Genomic DNA, 23,995 nt, shown 5'->3' with positions numbered 1-23,995 from the left:
GACTGACGGCTTAGACACCTCCCACTGGGAGTGGGCCTAGCATCAGTGCATCCTTAGTGCTGCGCGAGGCAGGAAAGGCTCCCATCACAACGCTGCGCTCACCAGCTATGAGCCCGACTTCTGGCTGAGTGGTGCTCCCCCTGTGGGAGCGCACTGACCACCAGGGGTCAGCTCCTGTGTTGAGTGTCTGCTCCCTGGTGGTCAGTGCGTGTCATAGCAACCTGTCGTTTGCCATTTGGTCAATTTGCATATTATCCTTTTATTATATAGGAGGATACCAAATGTATGATCCATAAAAGAAAAAACTGGTAAGTTGGACTTCATTAAAATTAAAACTTATGCCCTACACTTAAAATGGCTGCAAGGTGGCTGGCACCTGACCTAAAAAAAGACGTGGAGTGGGCAGCTACCTCCTGGCCTAAATGAAAGTGATACTGAGTATAATTCTGAAGATTAAGACAAATTAGAGAACCCTGAACTTCATTTCCAGGAAGATAAAGATGGGACTATTACAGAAACAGCTATCTCAGATTTCCCTACAGATGGACCATAAACTAAAGGAAAGGCACCTGTAAATGCATATGAAGAGTGTCCTTGTAGAATTCCCTTACATATGTGGAATAAATTTCAAGAAATACATAATAAACACTCTGAACAGAAAACTTCAACTTCAAGATTCAGAAGGAAAAAAAGAAAAGAAAATGTTCCAGAAAAGGTAAATTGAAGAATGAAGAAGAATCTCATAGTGAACAGTTCTCAAGTGAAACCCAATGGAAGGAATTTACTCAGTATTTTGGAGTCAATGACAAGTTTGAACCTCCTGTTATAAATTAAAAAAAAAAAAAGAGAAGCATAGACCAGGCTGTGGGAAAGTAGAATCTTAAGAAGGCTAAAGAACTCAGCAACCAACTAGCTACCCAAAAGCTTGGTGTAAAAAATGCCAAAGAGATTGCCTGCCTTAATATTGATTGAACAATTGTAACAAATGTACCGGTCTAATGTAAGATAGTAATAACAAAGAAATTGGGGGGGGGGGGAGCTGGGGGAGGGGCAAAGAGGAGAAATGGAAATTTTCTGCACAATTTTTCTGTAAACCTAAAACTATTCTAAATAATAAAGTTTATTTTTTTAAAGTGATGGAACTATACTTCCAAAAAAGTCAACTTTACTGAATGTTCATTTAATAAAACAAATCTTGGACACATCTACCAGAGACACAATTAATTTTGCTATAGTTTGTTAACTTATCTTTCCATAAAAATACTTCCCAATTAAACCTATAAAACCAAGGTTTGAACTTTATTCAAACTCCCTTTTAATCTAGATACCTTGCCAGAATTTTCCTCCAGATAAAATCTGAAATCCTACCCCCACAATGAATATGTATGTGCTTACACATGTTTGCATTCATATGCAATTACTGCATTTTAAATGGATGTGCCCTTTTCTCCTGGTGTTTATCAATAGTGTCAATAATATACCAATATACCTTCCTTGATTTTCCATGACATAAATCTTACCGAAATAGCAATTTGGCTGCACCTAATAAACTCTTGTCTCTGTCCTAAGATATATACCAATTAAACTATAAAAGGAAAAAAGTCCCATTAAGTAAACTGAGTAAGTTACTAAGCCATGGGATAAGTTGGTAGAGAACACTAAAATAGAGTCAGCATCTTTATTTGATTCGCATACAATGAGGAATCATGGGCACTCAGCAAGATGAGTAATGGTATGGCCTTGTTAAAGGAATGGGCATGGAAAATGACTTTTGGCAGTTGTATATAAAGTACTTTATAGCTATCATTTCTCACCCAAAATGCTTTCTTCCTCATCTCTGAAATACTGATTCTAAACAGATGGCATGAGCTGTTAAGAACATTCAAGCCAAGAAAACAAGCAGAGAAGCTTATTTCCAATTATCATTATTCTATTTGACAGGAAAACTCTAGGAAATATAAAATGTTCCTAATCAATTTCTCCTGAACAAAGCAAACATTTAATGAAGTGCCTACTATGTGCTTCTAGATAAATAAGAAATGGTTTCTGCTTTCTAAGAGCTTGGGTCTACTGGAGACAAAGGCCATTTTACTCTGCCAACCCACTGTAAAAACGGACAAAAGTCAAATAGATGGCTTATCATTAAAGAAAAAAGAACCAAGGAGCAATTTGTTTCTTGTCAATAATGTGATCAGGAAGCCCTAGGGTGTTTTTAGATCACTGAGGAAATGAATATGTAAATTCTTGGGAAGCAATCTTTTTCCACAAAGAGGTAAGTGTTTAATTTCCTTAACTTGACTTTTTCTACAAAATATATAAACTGAACTCTACGAGGACAGGGGGGAAAATATAAGAAAAGACAGCTCTTCAGAGAACACAAAGATATGCCAATCTGCTCTACTACTCCAGCATACACACACTATTAGGATATGTTTCCTAAAATCAAAGAACTGAGGGTACAAGTTACTCTAAATACTAAACTAATACAGGAAGGCATGTGTATAGTGTGTTTGTGTTATGGTCCATGTGCAGAAACTGGCCTATTTACAAAAATATATCAAGTCATTCAAAACCAGGATTCTTGGCTTTAATTTCTGATGAGTACAGTAAACAAACCCTGACCAAGTGGGATCTGGTTCTGATCCTTTCTAATGCATCTAAGGCAAGTGCTCAAATATCTTAATGTTCCATAAGTATCTTCTAACGGGTTTGTGTGTTCTATTTATCTGTTTACTTTATGTATAGTTAATGTCAAATGTGCATCTCCAATGAATCACTTTTAATTGGATTTTAGTATTTTTATACAACACTGACCTGAAAATCACAGATGCATTCATCTATTTGCAAACACACACATTCCTAATATGGGTCTTTACAGAGACAGTGATGGGCAAGGATAAAGATTCATTTCAGAATGACAGACTAATGATATATTAAAGGAAACAATTTTGTTCTCACAGATCCCATTGGAGCTAAAAAGCCTTAGGCAACAGTTCTCCAAGCATGGTCCAGAAAACAATGAGAGTTCCTAAGACTATTTTATAGTCTTTGACATCAAAAATATTTTCATAATACTAAGCCATTATCTCGTTTTTCACTCTCATTTTCTTTTAACTGTATAGTGGAGTGTTCCAGAGCCTATAAGATTTGTGATACCACAACAGATAGATTGCAGAAGTAAATGTGAAATATTATTGATCTTTTATTAACCTAGACATTATCAATAGATGTAAGTTTTTGAGGTCTTTACAAATTATAAGAATGTAAAGAGGTCTTGAAGACAAATGGTTTGCGAATTGGGGCATAATCATCTATATTAGTTTTCCCACAAAAATTGAAAGTAATTAACAATCTGAAAAAAGTTGGCAGTTGTCCCATAAGTCAACAAATTTGCTTCTGTCATTTTTTAAGTTGTTTCTATTGCACCTACACCTACTCAACCACTAAGAAAGGGGGACACATCCTTAGATATTTAATCCAATCTATTAATTTCATAAATTCAGTGGCACTAGAACTCAGGTCCAGCTAGGAAGATAAAGCAACAAGTGTATCATAACAAGATGTCCAGGAGTTCTGCTTCTGATATGAGAATGAGTACAAACTGGTCCTCCCATAAATAATAGCTATAAATTCTAGATAAAATACAAAAAGCTACCACTTGAGAGTTTTGGAATCAATGGCAGGCAGATTTCAGAGGAGACTTAGAACCTGGTGCAGGCAATCAACATGCAGAGTGAATTTGCCCTTTTCTGTGGCTTCTTAAAATATATATTTTTTTATTGATTTCAGAGAGGAAGGGAGAGGGAGAGAGAGATAGAAACATCCATGATGAGCCCTGGCTAGTTTGAGTGTCCGCCTGCGGACTGAAGGGTCCAGGTTCAATTCCGGTCAAGGGCACATGCCCGGGTAGCAGGCTTGATTCAATTCCGGTCAAGGGCACATGCCCGGGTAGCAGGCTTGATTCCCAGCATTGATGTTTCTATCTCTCTCTCCCTCTCCCTTCCTCTGTGAAATCAATAAAAAAATTAAAGAAAAAAAAGAAACATCAATGATGAGAGAGAATCCTTGATCAGCTGCCTTCTGCATGCCCCACACTGGGGATTGAGCCCACCACCCAGGCATGTGCCCTTGACTGGGCATTGAACCATGACCTCCTGGTTCATAGGTCAATGCTCAACCTCTGAGCCATGCTGGCTTGGTGTCCCCTTTTCTGTAGCTTTGCCCTGAGGGTGGTTGCAGTCAAACTCCAGCAAAAAGATAACTATCTTTCTAGTCACAGGAACCAAGGGGAAAAGATAAGGCAATCAAGGTAACCAGAATGAAGGAAGCCAAGAACAGGCACCCAAATTCTGTTTAAATTCAGTCTGATTCTTTGACTAAATCCTACACCCCAAATACATAGGCAAACATGCATGTTTACTGTGCCTAAGTGTAAAAGTAGTGAACTAAAATCTGAGCCAATGTTGAGTGTACTTTAAGCCTAACCAAGTTAACTAACTAATAAAAGCATCTATATTCTTCAGAGCAAAGTAACAAAATCCAGAGATTCCACAAGATTATATGCACAATGTCTCGGATACTATGCAATATTACCCAGTATATGAAAAGCCAGAAAAATGTGACTTACTCTTTAGGGACAAGACAACAAACATATGCCAACCAGAGATGATCCAGATGTTCAAAGTATCAAACAAAAACTTTAAAGCCACTATTTCAAAATGCTGAGTAAAAGTAAGTAAAATATCCTCATAATGCATAAAAAGATAGTAAATCTCGGCAGAGTACTAGAAAACATTTAAAATCCAGGAGGTCTGTACTTCTAGTAAAAATGGATAGGAAAAAGAAACACTGCCCCAATAATTTTACCAGGCTATTACAATCCTAATACCAATCTGATAAAGTAATTTAAAATACTGCATTCCAATATTTCTAATAAATATAGGCATAAAACCCTTAAATTATTACTACATCAAATCCAGCAAGATACAAAAGTAGATTACATATTAATTGATTCAGCTTTATTCAAGAAATGCAATGTTAATTAAACATTTGAAATTAAATCAATGTAATTCACGATAAGAATCATGGAGAAAATCACATTTCAATAGATGCAGAAAAAGCATTTGACAAAATTCAACATTCATTCACAATAAAAACTCTCAGAAACTAGGAATAAGAGGGAACTTCCTAAAACCAATAAAGGACATTGCTAACATTATAGGTATTTAATGGAAAAAGAATGAAATGGCTTCCCCTATAATCAGGAACAAGGAAAGTATTTCCACTTTTATCACTTTTACTCAACATTGTAACTATATGTCTTAGTTACTGAAATAAGACAGAAAAATTAAATAAAGCACAAAAAGCAGTCCAAGTTTGCAGGTGCAATGATTTACATTGAAAATCCCAAGAAATCTACAAAATAAATATCAGAACTAAAAAGTTAATATAATAAGATTACAAGATGAAATTTAATAAATTGTATTCTTTATAGCAGCAGCAAACAAAAGAGAAACAAAAATTCAAAAATAATCCCATTTGTAATCATGCCCCCCAAAAACACCTCCCACAAATACTTAAAAATAACTCTAACAAAAGATGCACAAAATCTCTACAGTGATACAACATATTATTTAGAGAATTAAAGAAAAATCTAAATAAGAGAGATATGCCATATTCATGGATTACAGAATTTGATAGTTAAGATGCAATTCTCTACAAATTGATCTATAAATCCTTATCAAAATTCTAGCAGGCAATTTTTTTTGGTAGAAACTGAGTTGATTCTCAAATTCAACTTGAAAATGCAAAGAACCTGGAAAACTGAACGGAATTTTTAAAAATGAAGTACAAAGTTAAAGAACTTACCCTATCTGGTTTTAAGACAATCTAAAATAACAAGAGTACAGTATTTGTGAAAGATAGACATATATATATCAATGGAACAAAATGGACAATCCAGAAATTGATATCCTATATAATAAAAGGCTAATATGCAAATCGACCAAACGGCAGAACAACTGGTCGCTATGACACACACTGGCCACTAGGGGGCAGACACTCAATGCAGGAGCTGCCCCCTGGTGGTCAGTGCACTCCCACAGGGAGAGCACTGCTGAGCCAGAAGCGGGCTCACGGCTAGCAAGCGCAGTGGCGGTGGCAGGAGCCTCTACTGCCTCCCTGGCAGCACTAAGGACCCCTGGGGGATGTTCGCCTGCTTAGGTCTGTGGGAAGCGGGCCTAAACCAGAAGGCGGATATCCCCTGAGGGGTCCCAGATTGCGAGAGGGCACAGGCTGGGGTGAGGGACAACCCCCCACACACACACCCAGTGCACGAATGTCATGCACTGGGCCTCTAGTACGCATACATAATCAATTTATTTTATACAAATATTACAAAACAGTTAAATGGGGAAAGACTAACTTGACATGGATCAGAGATCTAAATGCTGAGCCCCGGACTATAAAACTTCTAGAATAATACACCAGAAAAAATTTACATGACTTTAGGTTAGGCAAAGATTTCTTGTAAAAAACACAAAGAACTCTAGCCAGAAAATAAATTTTATTTTATCCTCATTCAAATGTTTATTGATTTGAGAGAGAGAGAGGAAGAGAAACATCCATGTCAGAGAGCAAAATGAATCTGTTGCCTCCCATACACGTCCCAATCAGGACCAAACCCTCAACCTTTTTGGTGTATGATGCTCCAACCAACTGAGCCACCTGGCAGGGCACATTAAATAAATAAATACATACATACATACACTGGGTCTCATCAAACTTAAAACTTTTGCTCTTTTAAAAACATCATTAAAAACACAAAAAGGCAAGCCACAGACTGGAAGAAAATATTCCTAACATACATACCAAAAAATGACTTGTATCCAGAAAAAAAAATTCTCCCTCCCTCACTCTCCATCCTGAATAAAGGATGAACTTTAGTTAATGATAATTTCTCAATACAGCTTCTTTAATTGTGAAAAATGTTCCATGTAATACGTTAATAACAGAGAAACTGGGTGGGGTGGGGTATATGGAATAACTCTCTGTACTATCTTTGTAAGGGTTCTATAAATCTAAAACTCTCCCTCTCTCACCCTAACAGAAGAAGACAAAAATCCCATTTACAAATGAGGGGGAGAAATCTGAAACTATATGTACACCATAAGTGAAAAAAATAAAGAAATTGTAGAAAATCGGAGCCAGGTTTCTCACTATCAGAAAAAGATACTACAAATACTAGTAAAGTGATGGGGGAGGCTAGAATGAACCCTGTGGTGTTAGAGGTTTTTTTTGTTTGTTTTTTTAATATATTTCTTTATTGATTTCAGAGAAGAAGGGAGAAGGAGAGAGAGATAGAAACATCAATGATGAGAGAGAATCATCGATTGGCTGCCTCCTGCACGCCTCCCACTGGGGATCAAGCCCGCAACCCAGGCATATGCCCTTGGCCGGAATCGAACCTGGGACCCTTCAATCCGCAGGCTGATGCTCTATCCACTGAGCCAAGCCGGCCAGGGCGTGTTAGAGTTTTATATATTCTTATGAACTCGTTTATTTTAATATATAGAGAGAGATACTTGTATGTATCGGCTCTGTCCACTGAGGGAGACTAGCAACAGTTACAACCCAGTAGCAACAAGCACATCCAGTGTTCAGATCTTGTTTCTAAATACCATTATCCAATGAAAGGAACAGGACTCTTTGGAGAAATCTCTGATTCTAGGCCTGAGACAGGAAAAATACTAGATGAGTAAAGTCATATAATGCCAGAAATTAAGGAAGTACTTTAAAACAAACAAACAAAAAGAGGTGAAAGCATGTCAAAAGGACACAGAAGTCAACTTGGAAAAGCTCTCAATGCTACAATTTGAGCAAGAAAATTAAAAAAACATAGTATTGGATTATAACCTAAAAATAAAATAAATATACACAAGTCCATACTGATAAATGATTGGATAAGTAAACAGATGACAGGGGAAGGAGAGAAGGAACAAATCTTCCTCACAAAGAATTCCAAATAATATGTATAGATCCAAGAGATAAAGCTTAAGTCCCCTCCTCTTGAGTGTAGGTTGGACATGGCATCATGCTTTCAAAAACCTGAGTTTATGAAGGGAACTTTATAATAGATAAACCTGGAAGATACTATGTTAACCAAGTGATCAGGTTAATATAAATAGTGATTAGGCCTGGTGATTTAATAATAGGAAAGAATAAGAAACTATCATAGATCTTAGAAGCCTAGGAAGACATGATGACCAAATCCAATGTGGAATCCTGGACTGGATAGTGGAACAAAAAAAGGACATTAGAACCTAGTCTAATCATGACAAAACATCAGATATATCCCAATAGCAGGATATTCTATAAAATACCTGACGAGTAATCTTCAAAACTGTCAAAGTCATCAAAAACAATGAAAGTCTGAGAAAATTTCACTACCAAGAAGAGTCTAAGAAAGTGTGACTACAGTAGTAGTTTCCTTAATAATATCTTGGAAGAGAGAAGGGACATTAGGTAAAAATTAAGGATACCTGAATAAAGGATGAACTTTAGTTAAGGATACTTTCTCAATACAGTGTCATTAATTGTCAAAATGTTCCACATGAGATGTTAATAATGGAGAAACTGGTACACAGGGTAACTCTCTGTTCTATCTTTGTAATGATTCTATAAATCTAAAACTGTTGTAAAAAACGCAGAAACCAGTTTGGCTCAGTGGATAGAGCATCGGCCTGCGGACTGAAGGGTCCCGGGTTCAATTCCGGTCAAGGGCATGTACCTGGGTTGCGGGCACATCCCCAGTAGGAGATGTGCAGGAGGCAGCTGATCGATGTTTCTCTCTCATCGATGTTTCTAACTCTCTACCTCTCTCCCTTCCTCTCTGTAAAAAATCAATAAAATATATTTAAAAAAATAATAATAAATAAATAAATAAACAAAACTGTTGTAAAATAAAAAAGCATTTTTTTTAAGATATCAGTGGAAACACTGGGGAAACCTGGAAAAAGTTCACAGTTAAGTAATGTATCAATGTTGATTTCTTGGTGTGATGATGTACCATGTCAAATATACCACATTAAATGTAACATGGTTATATAGGGGAAACTGGTGAAAGGTATATGGAAACTATAAACTTTCTTTGCAAGTTTTCTGTAAAGCTAAATAGTCTATTTTTTTAATGGGCAAAAATATTTGTATTATTAAAGAAATAAAAATATTTAAACCTACACTTCTTAAGAGACATGAGTGACCAATAAAGATATAAAATATGCTCATTATAGCAATCCTATATAATAAAAGGCTAATATGCAAATCAACCAAACAGCAGAACGACCAGTCACTATGACACACAATGACCACCAGGGGGCAGACACTCAATGCAGAAGCTGCCCCTTGGTGGTCAATGTGCTCCCACAGGGGGAGCACCACTCAGCCAGAAGCCGGGCTCACGGCTAGCGAGCACAACGGTGGTGGTGGGAGCCTCTACCACCTCCAGAGCAGTACTAAGGATGTCCGACTGACGGCTTAGGCCCACTCCCCACTGGAGTCAGTCAGGCATCCCCCAAGGGCTCCCGGACTGCAAGAGAGCACAGGCCGGGCTGAGGGACCCTGCCCCCTCCAGTGCACAAATTTCGTGCACTGGGCCTCTAGTATAATTATAAACAAAACCAAAAAAAACTACACACCTATTTGAAATTAATTTTTTGAGCTCTTAAATGAAATGGACAAATCCTTGAAAGGCATAAACTACCAAAGATCACTCAAGAAATAAATAATGCTCTGGTGGGTATGCTCAGTAGTTGGAGCGTCAACTGGAATACCAAAGGGTCGTGGGTTTGGTTCCCTGATCAGGGTGGGTGCAGGAGACAACCAATGGATGTGTGCCTTTCACATCAATGTTTCTCTCTGTCTCTCCTCCCCCTCTCCCTCCCCCTCTCCCTCTCCCTCTCCCTCTCCCTCTCCCTCACTTTCTCCCTCTATAAAACAATGGGAAAAAATATCCTGGGGTAAAGATCAACAAAAAAATAAGTAAATAACTTCAATAACCCTACAAGTATTAAAGAACTGAATTCCTAGTTCAAAATCCATGAAGTAAACTCCAGACCCATATGGCTCCATTGGTAAATTCCATCAAATATTTAATAATTATTCCAATTCTATACATATTCTTCCAGAAAACAGAAGAGGGAATCCTTCCCAACTACTAGATGTGGCCAAGATTATTCTGACAACAAAAGCAGACAAAAAGATTACAAGAAAAGAAAACCACAGACCAATATTCTTCATGAATACACTAGATGCAAAAAACCTTTAAAATTTTTTAGCAAATTAAATCTAGTCATACCCAGAAAAATAATTCATCATTAACAAGAGGGGCTTTCCCAGGAATGTGAACTTGAATTACATTCAAAGATCAAAGATAAAACAACAGATACAGGAAAGGCATATGACAAAATCCAAAACATACAAGCAAATATTCCAGATGACAACCACAGAAATTTCATGAGAAACATAATTAAATGCCAAAAAATTATGTTGGATATTGACATAACGTGAGAAGATGCCAAATCTTTGAAAGTCATCAAGTATAAACCCAATTTCTTATAACACAGTTGATCTTGGAAGTAGTCTGATTTTTTCAGCATCATATATGTCTTCTGACTCTATTTTTACTTATGCTAAAATTAAAATTAATTCTTGTACACTGAAAATGTTTGGAATGGAGTATGATTACATTGGGCCAATATGGAAAGGGAACGAAAAAAAAGAGATAATACTAAAAGTTTCTAATTTGCTACAGGTAAAGCTTAAAGTAGATCATTAACAAGTACATGGAATTATTCTCTGCCAAGGAGACAAATAAACCAAAATTTCTGTCTTTACTTGTCAAAAGATATGGGAAAATTGCTTCCTTTCTTCAGGCCTCATTTTTCCTGGCCTTTTATAAGAAGAGGCTACACTAGATTTGTTCTTAAATTCAACAAATATTTATTGAGAAGCTACTATGTATCAAACACGTCCCTAGACATTGGGGAATATGGGGTGGAGGGGCAGAAAAAACTCCCTCCCCTCACAGAGCTTACAGCCGAACAAAATACATATGTAAGATATGTAGCATGTTTAAGGATAATAAACACTATGGAGACAAAGCAAGGAAGGGGGCAGAATGTACTGAGGGGAGTGTGGTTTTAAGTGGGATTATAAGGGGACTAGATGATTTCTAGGTTCACTTTCAGTTCAAAAAAATCCAATGATTTCCTTCTAGGTTGATTGGGCAGTATAAAAACACACTGTGAACCTCTGAACCTGACCTCTTTAAACTCGTGTATTCTATCACCTTGCTCTGTATATCACCACTTACATTTAGAAAAACAGGATTAAACATACATTTTCCTTACTGAGACAAAGCATATGCAGTTATTTAATAAAATAAGTAATTTCCTAGTCTTGACTTGGAAGAGGAAAAATAAGAAAAATAAAACCTATCAACTTCTCCCCAAAGGTTCTAAAAATGTGGCATTTTGTACGATATAGAAAGGATTAAAATTAGCTGTTTTTCCTCCTCCTCCAATATACTTGTGGCCTGGAATCTGGTCCTTTACTGAACAAGAGGTGGTTTAACAGCCCCTCCAAAATAAAAGATTTTCCATAGGCAAGAAAGTAAGTAAAGTATTATTACTATAGTTATTGCAGCTACCATGTTTTGTATGTCTGCTATGTGCCAGGTACAGCACTAGACATTTTATATATTAGGCTGAACTACATGAAACTGACATTTATAGATCAAAATCAGCAAATTTATATAGTTTAAATAAGTTTTCATCCATTAATTCCAGATTCCATGAGAGAGAAGTCTGTGTAAGTTAACTGCATTGCTGCATTTCTATAGCTCATCTATTAAATTATTATCTTGGACAAAACTTCAAGGTAACATGAAATTTCTGTTTGGGTATGATATAAGGCCTTCTGCCAAGTTGATAGTGTGCAAACAAATAACTTACAAAATTTAAGTTAGGACTTCATTTAGGATTTAAATGTTTTTTAAGCATCATAATTCATAGCACTAATTTCATCAAAAGCTATCCATAGCCATGTAGCTTCATTTTGAAAAAAAGCTCAATTTATTAATTATAACCACTATTCCACTTACAAAGACAGAATCTTCACTCCAAAAGTATTATTTTTGTTCTCCACTACAAAGACCAATAATTATACTAATATCTTAAATCTGTCTATTTGGAATGGAATTTCTATTTTTTGGAAATGCCTCATTAAAAGAATCTTTCCCAAAAGAGAACACTGTCTATAAACCAGCTTATTAAGGTCAATCCAAACAATTTTAAATTCATCTTTTAAAGCAGGTCTAAAGTTTTTTGTTTTTCTTCTGGCAGCTATTTTTCATTCACTATACAGTTCATGTCTAGAGTTCACATTTATAAGACATTAATAAAGTAGCTTTTAATATCTTCTAAGTATTTCTATGTAATCTAAAGTTTCATCTAGCAGAAAAAGGCAGGCACTTTGTATGTTACATTATTAGCAGATGTGAAAGTTTACTGCCAACATTTAAATGCCAATAGAAGTCTCAGTGAAACATTAAGACAAAAAAGAAAGAAAGAAAAACTACCTAAAGTTGTTTTTTTTTTTGGGGGGGGGTGGGGGTGGGAGAAGGAAATTACTATAAGAAGAATATGATGATTATATGTAGAAATCAAGAACATTAAACAGGTAAATATATTTCAAAAACCTACCAGGTCATTGCTTGTAGATGTGAGTCTTAGTTTTTCTTCAATTTCTTTTCCAATTTTCTGAACAGTTACCTGAGTCTGTTTAATTGCACACTGGGCTCTATGAAGCCTAGAAATAAAAGTTGTAGAAAATTTTAAGTGAGTTAACTATAAACTCTCAACACTGAACCACAGATATACAGTAAATGGAATGAAATGGAGACAATTCCTCCAAGATAGACAGAATTAATAATAAACCCAAACTAACTATTTCACAATTTTCTAGCGTATTTACAATGAAACACAATATGCTTTAAAATCAGCCTTTCTATACCTGCCTGACTGCCTCTGACACGTTGAGAGCTAAAATAAAGAACTCACAGGAGTCTGGAAGAGACGTTAGAAAATTATCTGGTCAAATCCTACCATTTTACAGATGTAGAACTGAGGCCTAAGAGAAGTTAAGTGAATTGCTAAAGTCACCGGGAGAATATCACTGCTATCAAGGGTGAATATTACTTATGGGTATCCATAAAAAAATGAATGACCTCAGTTAAAGAAGACTGATTTAAAGTAGCAGCCACATTGAAACAAGCAACATTAAAAAATACCGAGCTATTTTCTTTTTTGGCTTAATCATAGGTTTGGGTTTTTCTTGGTCTCTGTCTTCCAATAGTGTGTGAGTGTGTCTTTGTGTGTGTGTGTATTTCTTATACATTTGCATATTAAAAATGGTCAAATTGTCTTCATTTATAGATGACGTGATTTTCATGTAGAAAATCATTAGAAATCTACAAGACAACTTCTAGAACTAAAAGTCAGAGGATAGAAGGTAAATATACAAAGCTCCAGTTATATTTCTACATATGGGTCAATAGTTTTGCAATCACAATCAAAATCCCAAAAGGCTCTGGGGTTTTTTTTGGATGGAAATAAAGAAGCTGATAGCCCAGCTGGCGAGGCTCAGTGGTTGAGCATCAACCTATGAACCAACAGGTCACAGTCTGATTCTGGATCAGGGTACATGCCCCATTTTCAGGCTCGATCCTCAATGGGAGCATGCATAAGGTGGCCAATCAATGATTCTCTCTCATCATTGATGTTTCTATCTCTCTCTCTCCCTCTCTCTCCCTCTCTGAAATCATTAAAAATATTTTTTTAAAAGAAGCTGATAGAATAATTTACACAGAAAAAAAAGGATCTAGAAAAGATAAAACAAACTTGAAACCTGCCAGACTTCAAGGCTTTCATTTTTATAAAGCTATATAATCAAAACAATATGGTACTGGCATAAAGATAAAAAAATAGATCAATGGAACAGAGTAAAAAGTATACAAATAGACCTACACATATATGGCCAATGGATTTTGGACAAAGGAACCCATACAAATGAGTGGAGAAAGTAAAGTTTTTTTAAATAAATTATGCTGGAACACCAGATAAACATAGGGAGAAAATGAATTTCATTCCCTACCTCACAGCACTCACAAATAATTCAAGAAGATCACAGTAAATATAAAAGCTAAAATCATAAAACTTCTAGAAGAATACATAGGAAAATCTCTTACAACTTTGGGGTAGGCAAATATTTCTTAGAGAAGACACAAAAAGCACTAACCATAAAATTTTTAATGGATAAACTGGACTTTACCAAAATAAAATAAAAAATGTCTATTCATCTAAAGATGACATTAAGAAAATGTAAAAGTAGTCCACAGACTGGGAGAAAATATTTGCAAAAAATCAATCTGACAAAAAGCTGTGTCTGGAGTATTTAAATAACTCTTACACACCAGTAACAAAAAACACAACCCAATTAAAAATGGGCAAAAAAACGAAATGCTTTACAAATGAAGACATAAGAATGGCCAATAAGCATAGGAAAAGGTGCTCAACATCTTCATCATCGTGGAAATGCAAATTAAAATCATAATGAAATACCATTTCACACCTGTTAGAATAGCTAAAATTAAAATGACAACATCTAATGGGAGCAAAGATATGGAGCAATTGGAACTTGTATGCAGTACTATCATTTGAAAAACTATTCATTATAAAATTAAACATACTTCTAAACTATGACCCATAATTTCTACTCTTAAGTATTTACTCAAGAAATATAAAAACATGCCCACAAGAAGGTTTATAGAAGACTGTTCATAGAAAACAACCCAAGTGTCCATCAAACAGAAGAATTAATAATACCCATACAGTGAAATTCCATTCAGCAATAAAAGAACACACCACTGATACAATATAAATGAATCTCAAAAACATTATGTTGAGTGAAAAAAAACAGAATATACTGTATGATTCCATTTATACACAGTTCAAGAACAGGTAAAAGTAATGTATGGTGACAGCAATCAAGAGTTGCCTGTGTGGGGTGGACCGACTGGTAGAGACCAGGGAGAACAAAAGAACTGAGGTGAGGAAAATGTTCTGTATCTTGATTAAGGTACATGGGTATACAAGGAATTTAAACTTAAGATCTACTCATATCACTGTATGTAAAGTTTACCTCAGTTTTTAAAAATTGGTCAACAATCCTAACCTAAGTGTTATCCTATATATGATATTAATTTATTAGGAATTTGATGGCACCAATACCTCTGCCAACATTATTATTATTATTATTATGCCAAGCACTAAAAATATTCATGGCATATTCTGCACTTTTGGAAGTTGCCTGACAGTTCTTAAGGATTTCTTAGGTCATCTAAAAGGGAGCAACTCTTATTATAGCTAGTTTGCTCATGAGATGAGGGTTTTTTTTGCAATGTCCTCAGAGCTCCTAAGGAATCCAACCGAATCCATCCTATTGCCTCTTGCTCTGGGTGTATGTGTACACTCTTGATCGTAACAGTCTCTTACAAAGGTGGCTCTGAAGAAATTTAAAAGCAAGAAAATGCTCTTTGTGATGTGCTCCCAGCATACTTCAGCCTCTTTTCCTGATATCCCTTACTTTGCACAATACATTACAGCAATACCTAAGTACCGACAGTTCTCCGAACACATCATGTCATTTCTTGCTTCTGTACCTTTGAGTGAGCTGTTCTAGCTCCCCACATGTACCATGTCAGACAACCCTGTCTTTTAACAGATAAGTACACTCCTAAATCCATTAAGAGGCAGCTCAAGCATAACCTCTTATTCAAAGGCCATCCCAGACTATTCCAAACAGGTAGAGGAACTTCTTCTGGAATTCTATGTATCTTGTATTCTAGTAGAATAACACTAACAAAAACTATAGAACCGCCCTAACCGGTTTGGCTCAGTGGATAGAGTGTCGGCCTGCGGACTAAAGGGTTCCGGGTTCGATTCCGGTCAAGGGCATGTACCTTGGTTGCGGGCACATCCCCAGTGGGAGGTGTGCAGGAGGCAGCTGATCGTATCCATCTGGAACAAGTGTTCCAGTTTCTAACTCTCTATCCCTCTCCCTTCCTCTCTGTAAAAAATCACTAAAATATTTTTTTAAAAAAACTATAGAACCACATTAAACAACAATTATTTATTTCCTTGTCTATTTCCTTATTAGATCTTTCTGAGGGAAAAAACATCTCTTTTCATGTACATTCCCAGTACTTAGCACAGACTATGGCACAAAGAAGGCACTCAAAATGTATTTGCCGACTGAACGTCAACTAATGCCTGAATGTAAAAGCACAGTCCCAGATTTAATTATTTTTAGTGATCAGTGGGAGACTGAAAGATTAACATGATAGTTTTCTATATTTATAATTCAAAAATAATATATTAAAATCAAAGAGCACACAAATTAAAGACCACTCATTCATGTAGGGAAACAAACTATTTTTATCAAAAGTATTAGCATAATTCAAATAACGATAGGCACGATCAACCTAGAACAGAAATCAATAAAATAGCCTGTTACTTTAAAAGAGGGAAAATGCTGCCTAAAACTCACTGGTACTATGCAAACAACCTTGTCAAATGGTAAAGACTTTAAAAATAAAAATGATTCATGACCATAATTAATGTATGACTTCAACTATTTGGCTCTCACTGCCCCAGACGCTTTCTGATCTTACCTTAGGGGCTTAAAACACACAGACAGAGTCACATTTCCTCCAATCTTCAGTGTTATCCAAATAGACTTTCAGAGCCCCTGCTACATCAAGACAGAGCTAATAACGTCCCCCTTTCAAACCCAACAGGAGAATAAAAGTTTGAAGTGCTCAGGCTCTTAAATATAACATGGGACATCCTGACTCCCCTGGGGCTGAGGAGGTGAAAACTGACAAGAAAAGAAACAACTGCTTTACCTCCAAACCAGCTAGCCAGTTTCAGAGGAATGTTTCTTAATTATGCAAACTATGAAATGACACTGTAAAGAAAGAAATATATGTCATCTCGTCATCTGGGTGACTGGTCAATATCAACACTAACACTCCCAAATTGAAATAAAACCCATCTTCACTGGTGTGGGGAGGAGGGATCAAGCAACTATTTGATAGGTATTCTGATTATAGCAAACTAGAGGCCCGGTGCACGAAATTTGTGCATGGGTAGGGTCCCTAGGCCTGACCGGCGATCAGGGCCGATCGGGGACTTCTGGCTGCCAGCCGGGGCCTTCCTTTGTTCTGCGCCACCCCGTTGGTCAGCGCACATCATAGTGAGTGATAGAACTCCCAAACTCCCAAGGGGACACTTTGCATATTAGCCTTTTAGATAGATAGATATAGATAGATAGATAGATAGATAGATAAATAGATAGATAGATAGATGCACCCCTATTACTTAATATAATTTGAGATAACAATAAAATTAAAATTGGGCTACATATACGTTAGCTTTGCAGTTAGATATTGCTATGAATGTAAAGATACATTGAATAAAATGTATTATATCAAATAAATATTAATAAACATTGAGACAATACCAATGAGACATTAACAATAATCTTAGTAAAGGAGAAGTTACAATTTTTGTCTGCTTAGTATTGATCATATCACATATGAAATGCTGCATTCAATTTTAAGATGAAGAATAACAACCCCTACAATGACAGTGAAGTATAATTTCCTGTGGATTACAGAGAGATAAAAAGGAAGAAGAAAATAGGAAAATACAGAATTCTATTGAGAACAATAGAGACCTTATCATTAATGGCTTTATATTCCATATGAAGAAGCCTAGATTTTTTATTCTGAAGGTATTCAATAGCCATTAAAAAGTTTTAAGCTCGGATTAGAGAAAGACAAATACCATATGATCTCACTTATGTGTGGAATCTAGTGAACAAAATAAACTGATGAATAAAATAGAACCAGAGTCATGAATACATGGTACAGTCTGACAAATGTCAGAGGGGATATGGAGGCAGTGGGGGTGAACAAGATGAAAGAAGGTGAAGAGAATAGCCAAAGAACATAAATACATATTTCATGGACACACCAGAGGGAGGGGGAGGCAAGGGTCTGGGTTGAGGGGGGAAAGAAGAGGGAAATGGGGGACATCTACTAGTATAATAATGTCAACAATAAAAATAAATAAATAAATAAATAAATAAATAGTTTTAAGCTGGGAAATATTTAATTACTTTTTTTTAATCTTTATTGTTGAAAGTATTATATATGTCCCCTTTCCTTTTTCTTCCTGTAATAAGGTGAATGGGACACTGGGAAATAAGAATGTAAACAGAAAGGCTAGTGTGAGGTTATTGCAACAGTCTTAGCAAAAATTAGGCATTTTCCTAAATTAAACTAGTAACAGGAGGGATGGTGAGATGTGAAAAATGAGAGAGAACAAGAGATAAAGACTGATGACTAAAAATAAACTACCGGCATCAAAAATGCAAGAAGAGACATTTCTATAGGTCCTATTTAAAGGGAATTAGGGGAAATTATGAACAATGGGCCAATAAATTCAACAACTTAGATGAAATAGTCAAATTGCTGAAAGCAAAAAATCTGAACAACTATTATCAATTAAAGAAACTACATTTGCAGTTAAAAACCTTCTCACATAGAAACCTGTAAGTTCCAATGCTTCACTGATAAAACACTAGTCTTTACAAAATTATTTCAAAGAAGAGGGTATGTTTTTCAATTGTTTTATGGGCCAGCATAACCCTGATACCAAAATACGACAACAACATGACAAGAAAATTATAGACAAACTAGAGGCCTGGTGCACGGATTCGTGTACCGGTGGGGTCCCTCAGCCTGGCCTGCACCCTCTTGCAATCCGGGACCTCTCGGGGAATGTAGCAGGTGCCCAGGGAGGAGCCCAAGCCCCGGCCAGGTGCCACACCACTCCTGCTCATCCTGGCCCCAATGCGCTGCCACCGCCACTACTCAGTAAGCTCACTGAGTGGCGTTCCTGCTGTGGGAGCGCACTGACCACCAGGGGGTAGCTCCTGCATTAAGCGTTTGCCCCCCTGGTGGTCAGTGCATGTCATAGCGACTGGTCGAACGGTCAACCGGTTGAGCAGTCACTTAGGCTTTTATACATATAGATATGACACACGAACATAAATTCATGAGAGAATGAAGGAGAAAAAAATAATCTAATTATTTCAAAAGATAATCCAAAAAGAACATTAATAAAATGATTAAAAACAAAAAAGATGTGGTGCATCTACACAATGGAATACTACGCTGCGGTAAAAAAGAAGGAACTCTTGCCATTTGCAACAGCATGGATGGAACTGGAGAGCATTATGCTAAGTGAAATTAGCCAGTCAGAGAAAGATAAATACCACATGATCTCACTCATTTGTGGAATATAGAGAACTACATAGACTGATCAACAGGGACAGATCCAAAGACAGAGAAACAGTGATCAGACTATCAATCCCCAGAGGGAAATTAGGGGAGGGTGGGGGTAAGGGGAAGAGATCAACCAAAGGACTTGTATGCATGCATATAAGCATAACCAATGGACAGGGACAACAGGGGGATGAGAACATGAGTGGGGGGGGGGAGGTTAGGGGCTAATGGGGGGATGAGGACACATTTGTAATACCTTAACCAATAAAGAAATTAAAATAAAATAAAAATTAAAGTCTTTAAATATGAAAAAAAAAGAGCTTCCTCAATCTGATAAAGGAATTACACAAATAAATTTAAAACTAATGTTATATTTAGGATAAAAAATAAGGAAAAATGTCTACTTTCACCATTTTATTCAACACTGTATTCAAGGTCCAAACCATTGTAACAAGGCAATAAAAAGACAAACTTACAAACATAGGAAAGGAAGAAATAAAAATGTCTACTCACAGATACTATGATGGAGTATACAGAAAAAAAATATCTACAATCAAACTAATAAATAGATTTAGCAAGATTCCAAATTAAAATAGAAAAATTGACTGGCATTTTTACATAGTATTGACAAATAACTAGAAATAATTCTAATGAAAGATGTGAAAGACCTATACACTAAAAACTATAAAACATTGCTGAAAGAAATTAAAAAAACACCTAAACAAATGGAGACATAGTATTTCACCAATAGATTGGGAGACTCAGCATTGTTAAGAAGACAAGTTTCTATCAGGGTAATCACTTTGTAAGTTATATAAATGTCTAATCACTATATTGTACAACTAAAACTAATATAATATTGTATGTCAACTGTAATTTTTTTAAATTTATTAATTTTAAAAAGAAAAAAAGCCATAAGTCTCCCTTAAATTTATCTACATAATCAATGCAATCTCAATCAAAAACCTAGCAGTCTTTTCTTTAAAATTGACTAGCTGATTCTAAAATTGATATGAAAATATAAAAGTCCTACAATAGCCAAGAAAATGTTGAAGAACAAAGTTACTAACTAACATAATGCTAGTTGTAAAGCAGTAGCAGTTGCATAAGGCTAAACAAATAGATGATGAAATAGAACTCAGATTATAGATCTATTCATATACAGAGTAGGGCAAAAGTAGGTTTATAGATGTTTGTATGGAAAATAATTCAATAATTAATAAATAATAATGCAAGAATAACCTATGTGTTCCACGTACTCACAACTGTATACCTGCTTTTTTTCCACTCTGTATATCAATTTACTTTTGATAGGGAAAGAAAAGCTATGTCAACAAATGACACTTAAATAACTGGATAGGTTGATAATGTCATTAAGCAATTACAAATATTCATATCTTCACTATCATCTAGCTTATTTTGCACCCAAAGCTTTCATTACATAGCTTGTCAAATACCTTACTATAGTTATTGTCTGTATCTACAACTCTAATTACCCCCTTCAAAATGAAGACTTTAGTCTAAGATAACTTGTTCTTGGGAATTGCTCACTAAAGGGGAAAGGACTTAAGTTTTAGTTTGAAGAAAAGGTAGGTAGGACTCTGATAACTGTATGTTAAGAGAATAGCCACTTAGGGCACTGGGAATCACTTTGCAAAGTCACTGAAGAAACAGAATGCATTGCATGTTCAGAACAAGAAGTAGATGGAGTGCTAAATAAAGCATAGAGGGCATGAGAGCAATGTCATGAGAGGCAGTCTGGGAAGGTTGATCATAGTCAAATTGCTGTGTTTTTTTAAATGCCTGAGAAATCTTTTTCATCTCCACGGCACCTACTGCAGTCTTGGATGCATGGGAATCATGTACTTGTTGATGGGTTTATTAAATATGATAGTTTCCCAAAAGACCAGAAGTCTACCCAAAAGCCGCTTCTACATTCCTCTGTCTAGACCATGAATATAGTTGAGAAGAACACAGCGTCTCATGGTAATAGAATCAAATAAAACAGAACACTACTTATAAAGTTAACACTACTTATGAAATTAACATACTCTCATGGAAAAGTAAATGGTAACTTTGTGGGTGGGAAAGTTCTATTGAGAAGACAGTAGGTGGTATAAAAGCATGTGATAATGAGGGTGTCAGGTCTAATAAGATGCACCCTCAAAACTAACAAACAACACTGATGAAACAATAGTTACAGAATAATCAACTCTTCAGATTTCCAATTTACATCTCATAACTCATTTCAGGCAAGAAGAACCACATTTGGCATAAGAGTAGGCCAAATCCTTTCCAGACCTTTTTATAATACCAGCCATGTGCTAAAATGAAAGTTTAATTTAAAATATATTCATGGTATAATAAACATACTTGAAGAAGTACATTACATACATAAGTACATCAAAATTAGAAACAAGAAAGGGAACAAACTACGATATGGGCAAGATTTTAAAAAGTAAAAGAAATACTATATTTAATCTTATGCCAATAAACTAAAAAATCCAGGAAAAGAAAATAATTTTCTAAAAAACTATAAATTATCAAGTTTTCTCACAAGAGACTGAAACCTGAGTAGCTCAATAACTATATAGTACAAAAATCCATTGCGTTTATATACACTAATAATGAAATTTCAGAAAAAGAAGTTTTTAAAAATTCATTTTGTAATTGCAATAAAAATAATAAAATAACTAAAGAAGAAAACAAAGAATGTGAAGTACCTATACATTAAAAACTATAAGACATTATTAAAATAACCTGAAGAAGACAAAAAGAAATGTAAAGAGCCCTAACCGGTTTAGCTCAGAGGATAGAGCATCGGCCTGCGGACTTAAGGGTCCCAGGTTCGATTCCAGTCAAGGACATGTACATTGGTTGCGGGCACATCCCCAGTGGGAAGTGTGCAGGAGGCAGCTGATCGATGTTTCTCTCTCATCGATGTTTCTAACTCTCTATTCCTCTCCCTTCCTCTCTGTAAAAAATCAATAAAATATATTTTTTAAAAAATGTAAAGGTATTGGAAGAATCAACATAGTTAAAATGACAATATTACCCAAAGCAATACAAAGACAACACAATCCCCCTCAAAATCCCAATGGCATTAAAAAAAAAAAGAATTATAACAACAAAAATCATCAGATTTGTATGGAACCACATAAAACTCTGAATAGCAAACAAACAAGAAAAATACCAACCCTGAGTAACCAAAGCAATCCTGAGGAAGAAAAACAAAGCTGGGGGTATCACGGTCCTGACTTTAAATTATACTACAAAGCAACAAAATCAAAACAGCATGGTATTGGCAGAAAAACAGACACACAGTCCATGGAACAGAAATGAGAGTCCAGAAATAAACCCATATTTATACAGACATATAATTTTTAACAAAGGAGTTAAAAATAAATGAAGAAAAGGCTCTTCAATAAATGGTTTTGGGAAAATTGGAAAGCCACATGCAAAAAAATGAAACTAGACTGTTATTTGTCACTATGCACAAAAATTAACACAAAATGGATCAAAGACCTAATTATAAGATCCGAAATAATAAAATACATAGGAAAATATATAGACACCAAATTATGGACCCTAGTTTTAGAGAAGATTTTATAAATCTGGTCTCAAAGGTAAGAGAACTAAAGCAAAAATAAATAAATGGGACTATCTCAAACTAAAAAATTTCTGTACAGCAAAAGAAACCATTAACAAAACAAAAAGGCAACCAACCGAATGTGAGAAGATATTTGCAAACAACACCTCCCATAAGGAATTACTATCCGAAATATATAAAGAACTCATACAACTCAACAGCAAAAGCAAACAATCCAATTAAAAAATGGGGAGAGGACCTGAACAGACACTTATCCACAAAAGACATCCAAATGGCCTACAAATATATGAAAAAATGCTCAACTTCACTAGCTTCAGGGAAATGCAAATCAAAACCACAATGAGATACCACCTCACACCTATTATAATTAATTAGAGGCCCGGGGCATGAAATTCATGCACTCAGGGTGGGGGAGGGTCCCTCAGCTCGGCCTGCACCCTCTCACAGTCCAGGAGCCCTCAGGGGATGTCTAACTGCCCGGGGAGTGGGCCTAAGCTGGCAGTCAGACATCCTGAGTGCTGCCGTGGAGGCGGGAGAGGCTCAGGGCTACTGGCTAAGCAGTGCTCCCCCTGTTGGAGTGCACTGACCACCAGGGGGCAGCTCCTGAGTTGAGCGTCTGCCCCCTGGTGATTAGTGCACATTATACCGACCGGTCGTTCTGCTGTTCGGTCGATTTGCATATTAACCTTTTATTATATAGGATGGCTATTATCAACAAGACACATAATAACAAGTGTTGGAGAAGATGTGGACTAAAAGGAACCCTCATACACTGCTGGTGAGAATGTAAATTGGTAAACCACTATGAAAACCAGTCTGAGGTTCCTCAAAAAATTAAGAATAGAGTTACCTTCTTCTGGATATCTATCCAAAAAACTTAAAACCACTTATTTTTAAAGATATACTACTACTAG

The 23,995-nt window shown here is 35.9% G+C and overlaps 1 protein-coding gene and 1 pseudogene across 4 annotated transcripts in view; one reads left to right on the top strand and one right to left on the bottom strand.

Moving 5' to 3' along the window:
• Positions 1-972, top strand: part of LOC102433524 — a 3,291-nt pseudogene extending 2,319 nt beyond the window's left edge.
• Positions 1-23,995, bottom strand: part of UVRAG (UV radiation resistance associated) — a 274,963-nt gene that overhangs the window by 157,428 nt on the left and 93,540 nt on the right. For all 4 annotated transcript variants that reach the window (XM_006102885.3, XM_014468223.2, XM_023744219.1 and 1 more), the window contains one exon: positions 12,762-12,867. In XM_006102885.3, the coding sequence (XP_006102947.1) occupies positions 12,762-12,867 (106 nt within the window). The remainder of the gene's footprint in view (positions 1-12,761; positions 12,868-23,995) is intronic.

This window comes from Myotis lucifugus, unplaced genomic scaffold (genome assembly GCF_000147115.1).
Source record: "Myotis lucifugus unplaced genomic scaffold, Myoluc2.0 scaffold_437, whole genome shotgun sequence".
Lineage (NCBI taxonomy): Eukaryota > Metazoa > Chordata > Mammalia > Chiroptera > Vespertilionidae > Myotis > Myotis lucifugus.
This window is presented reverse-complemented; position numbering and strand designations above follow the sequence as displayed.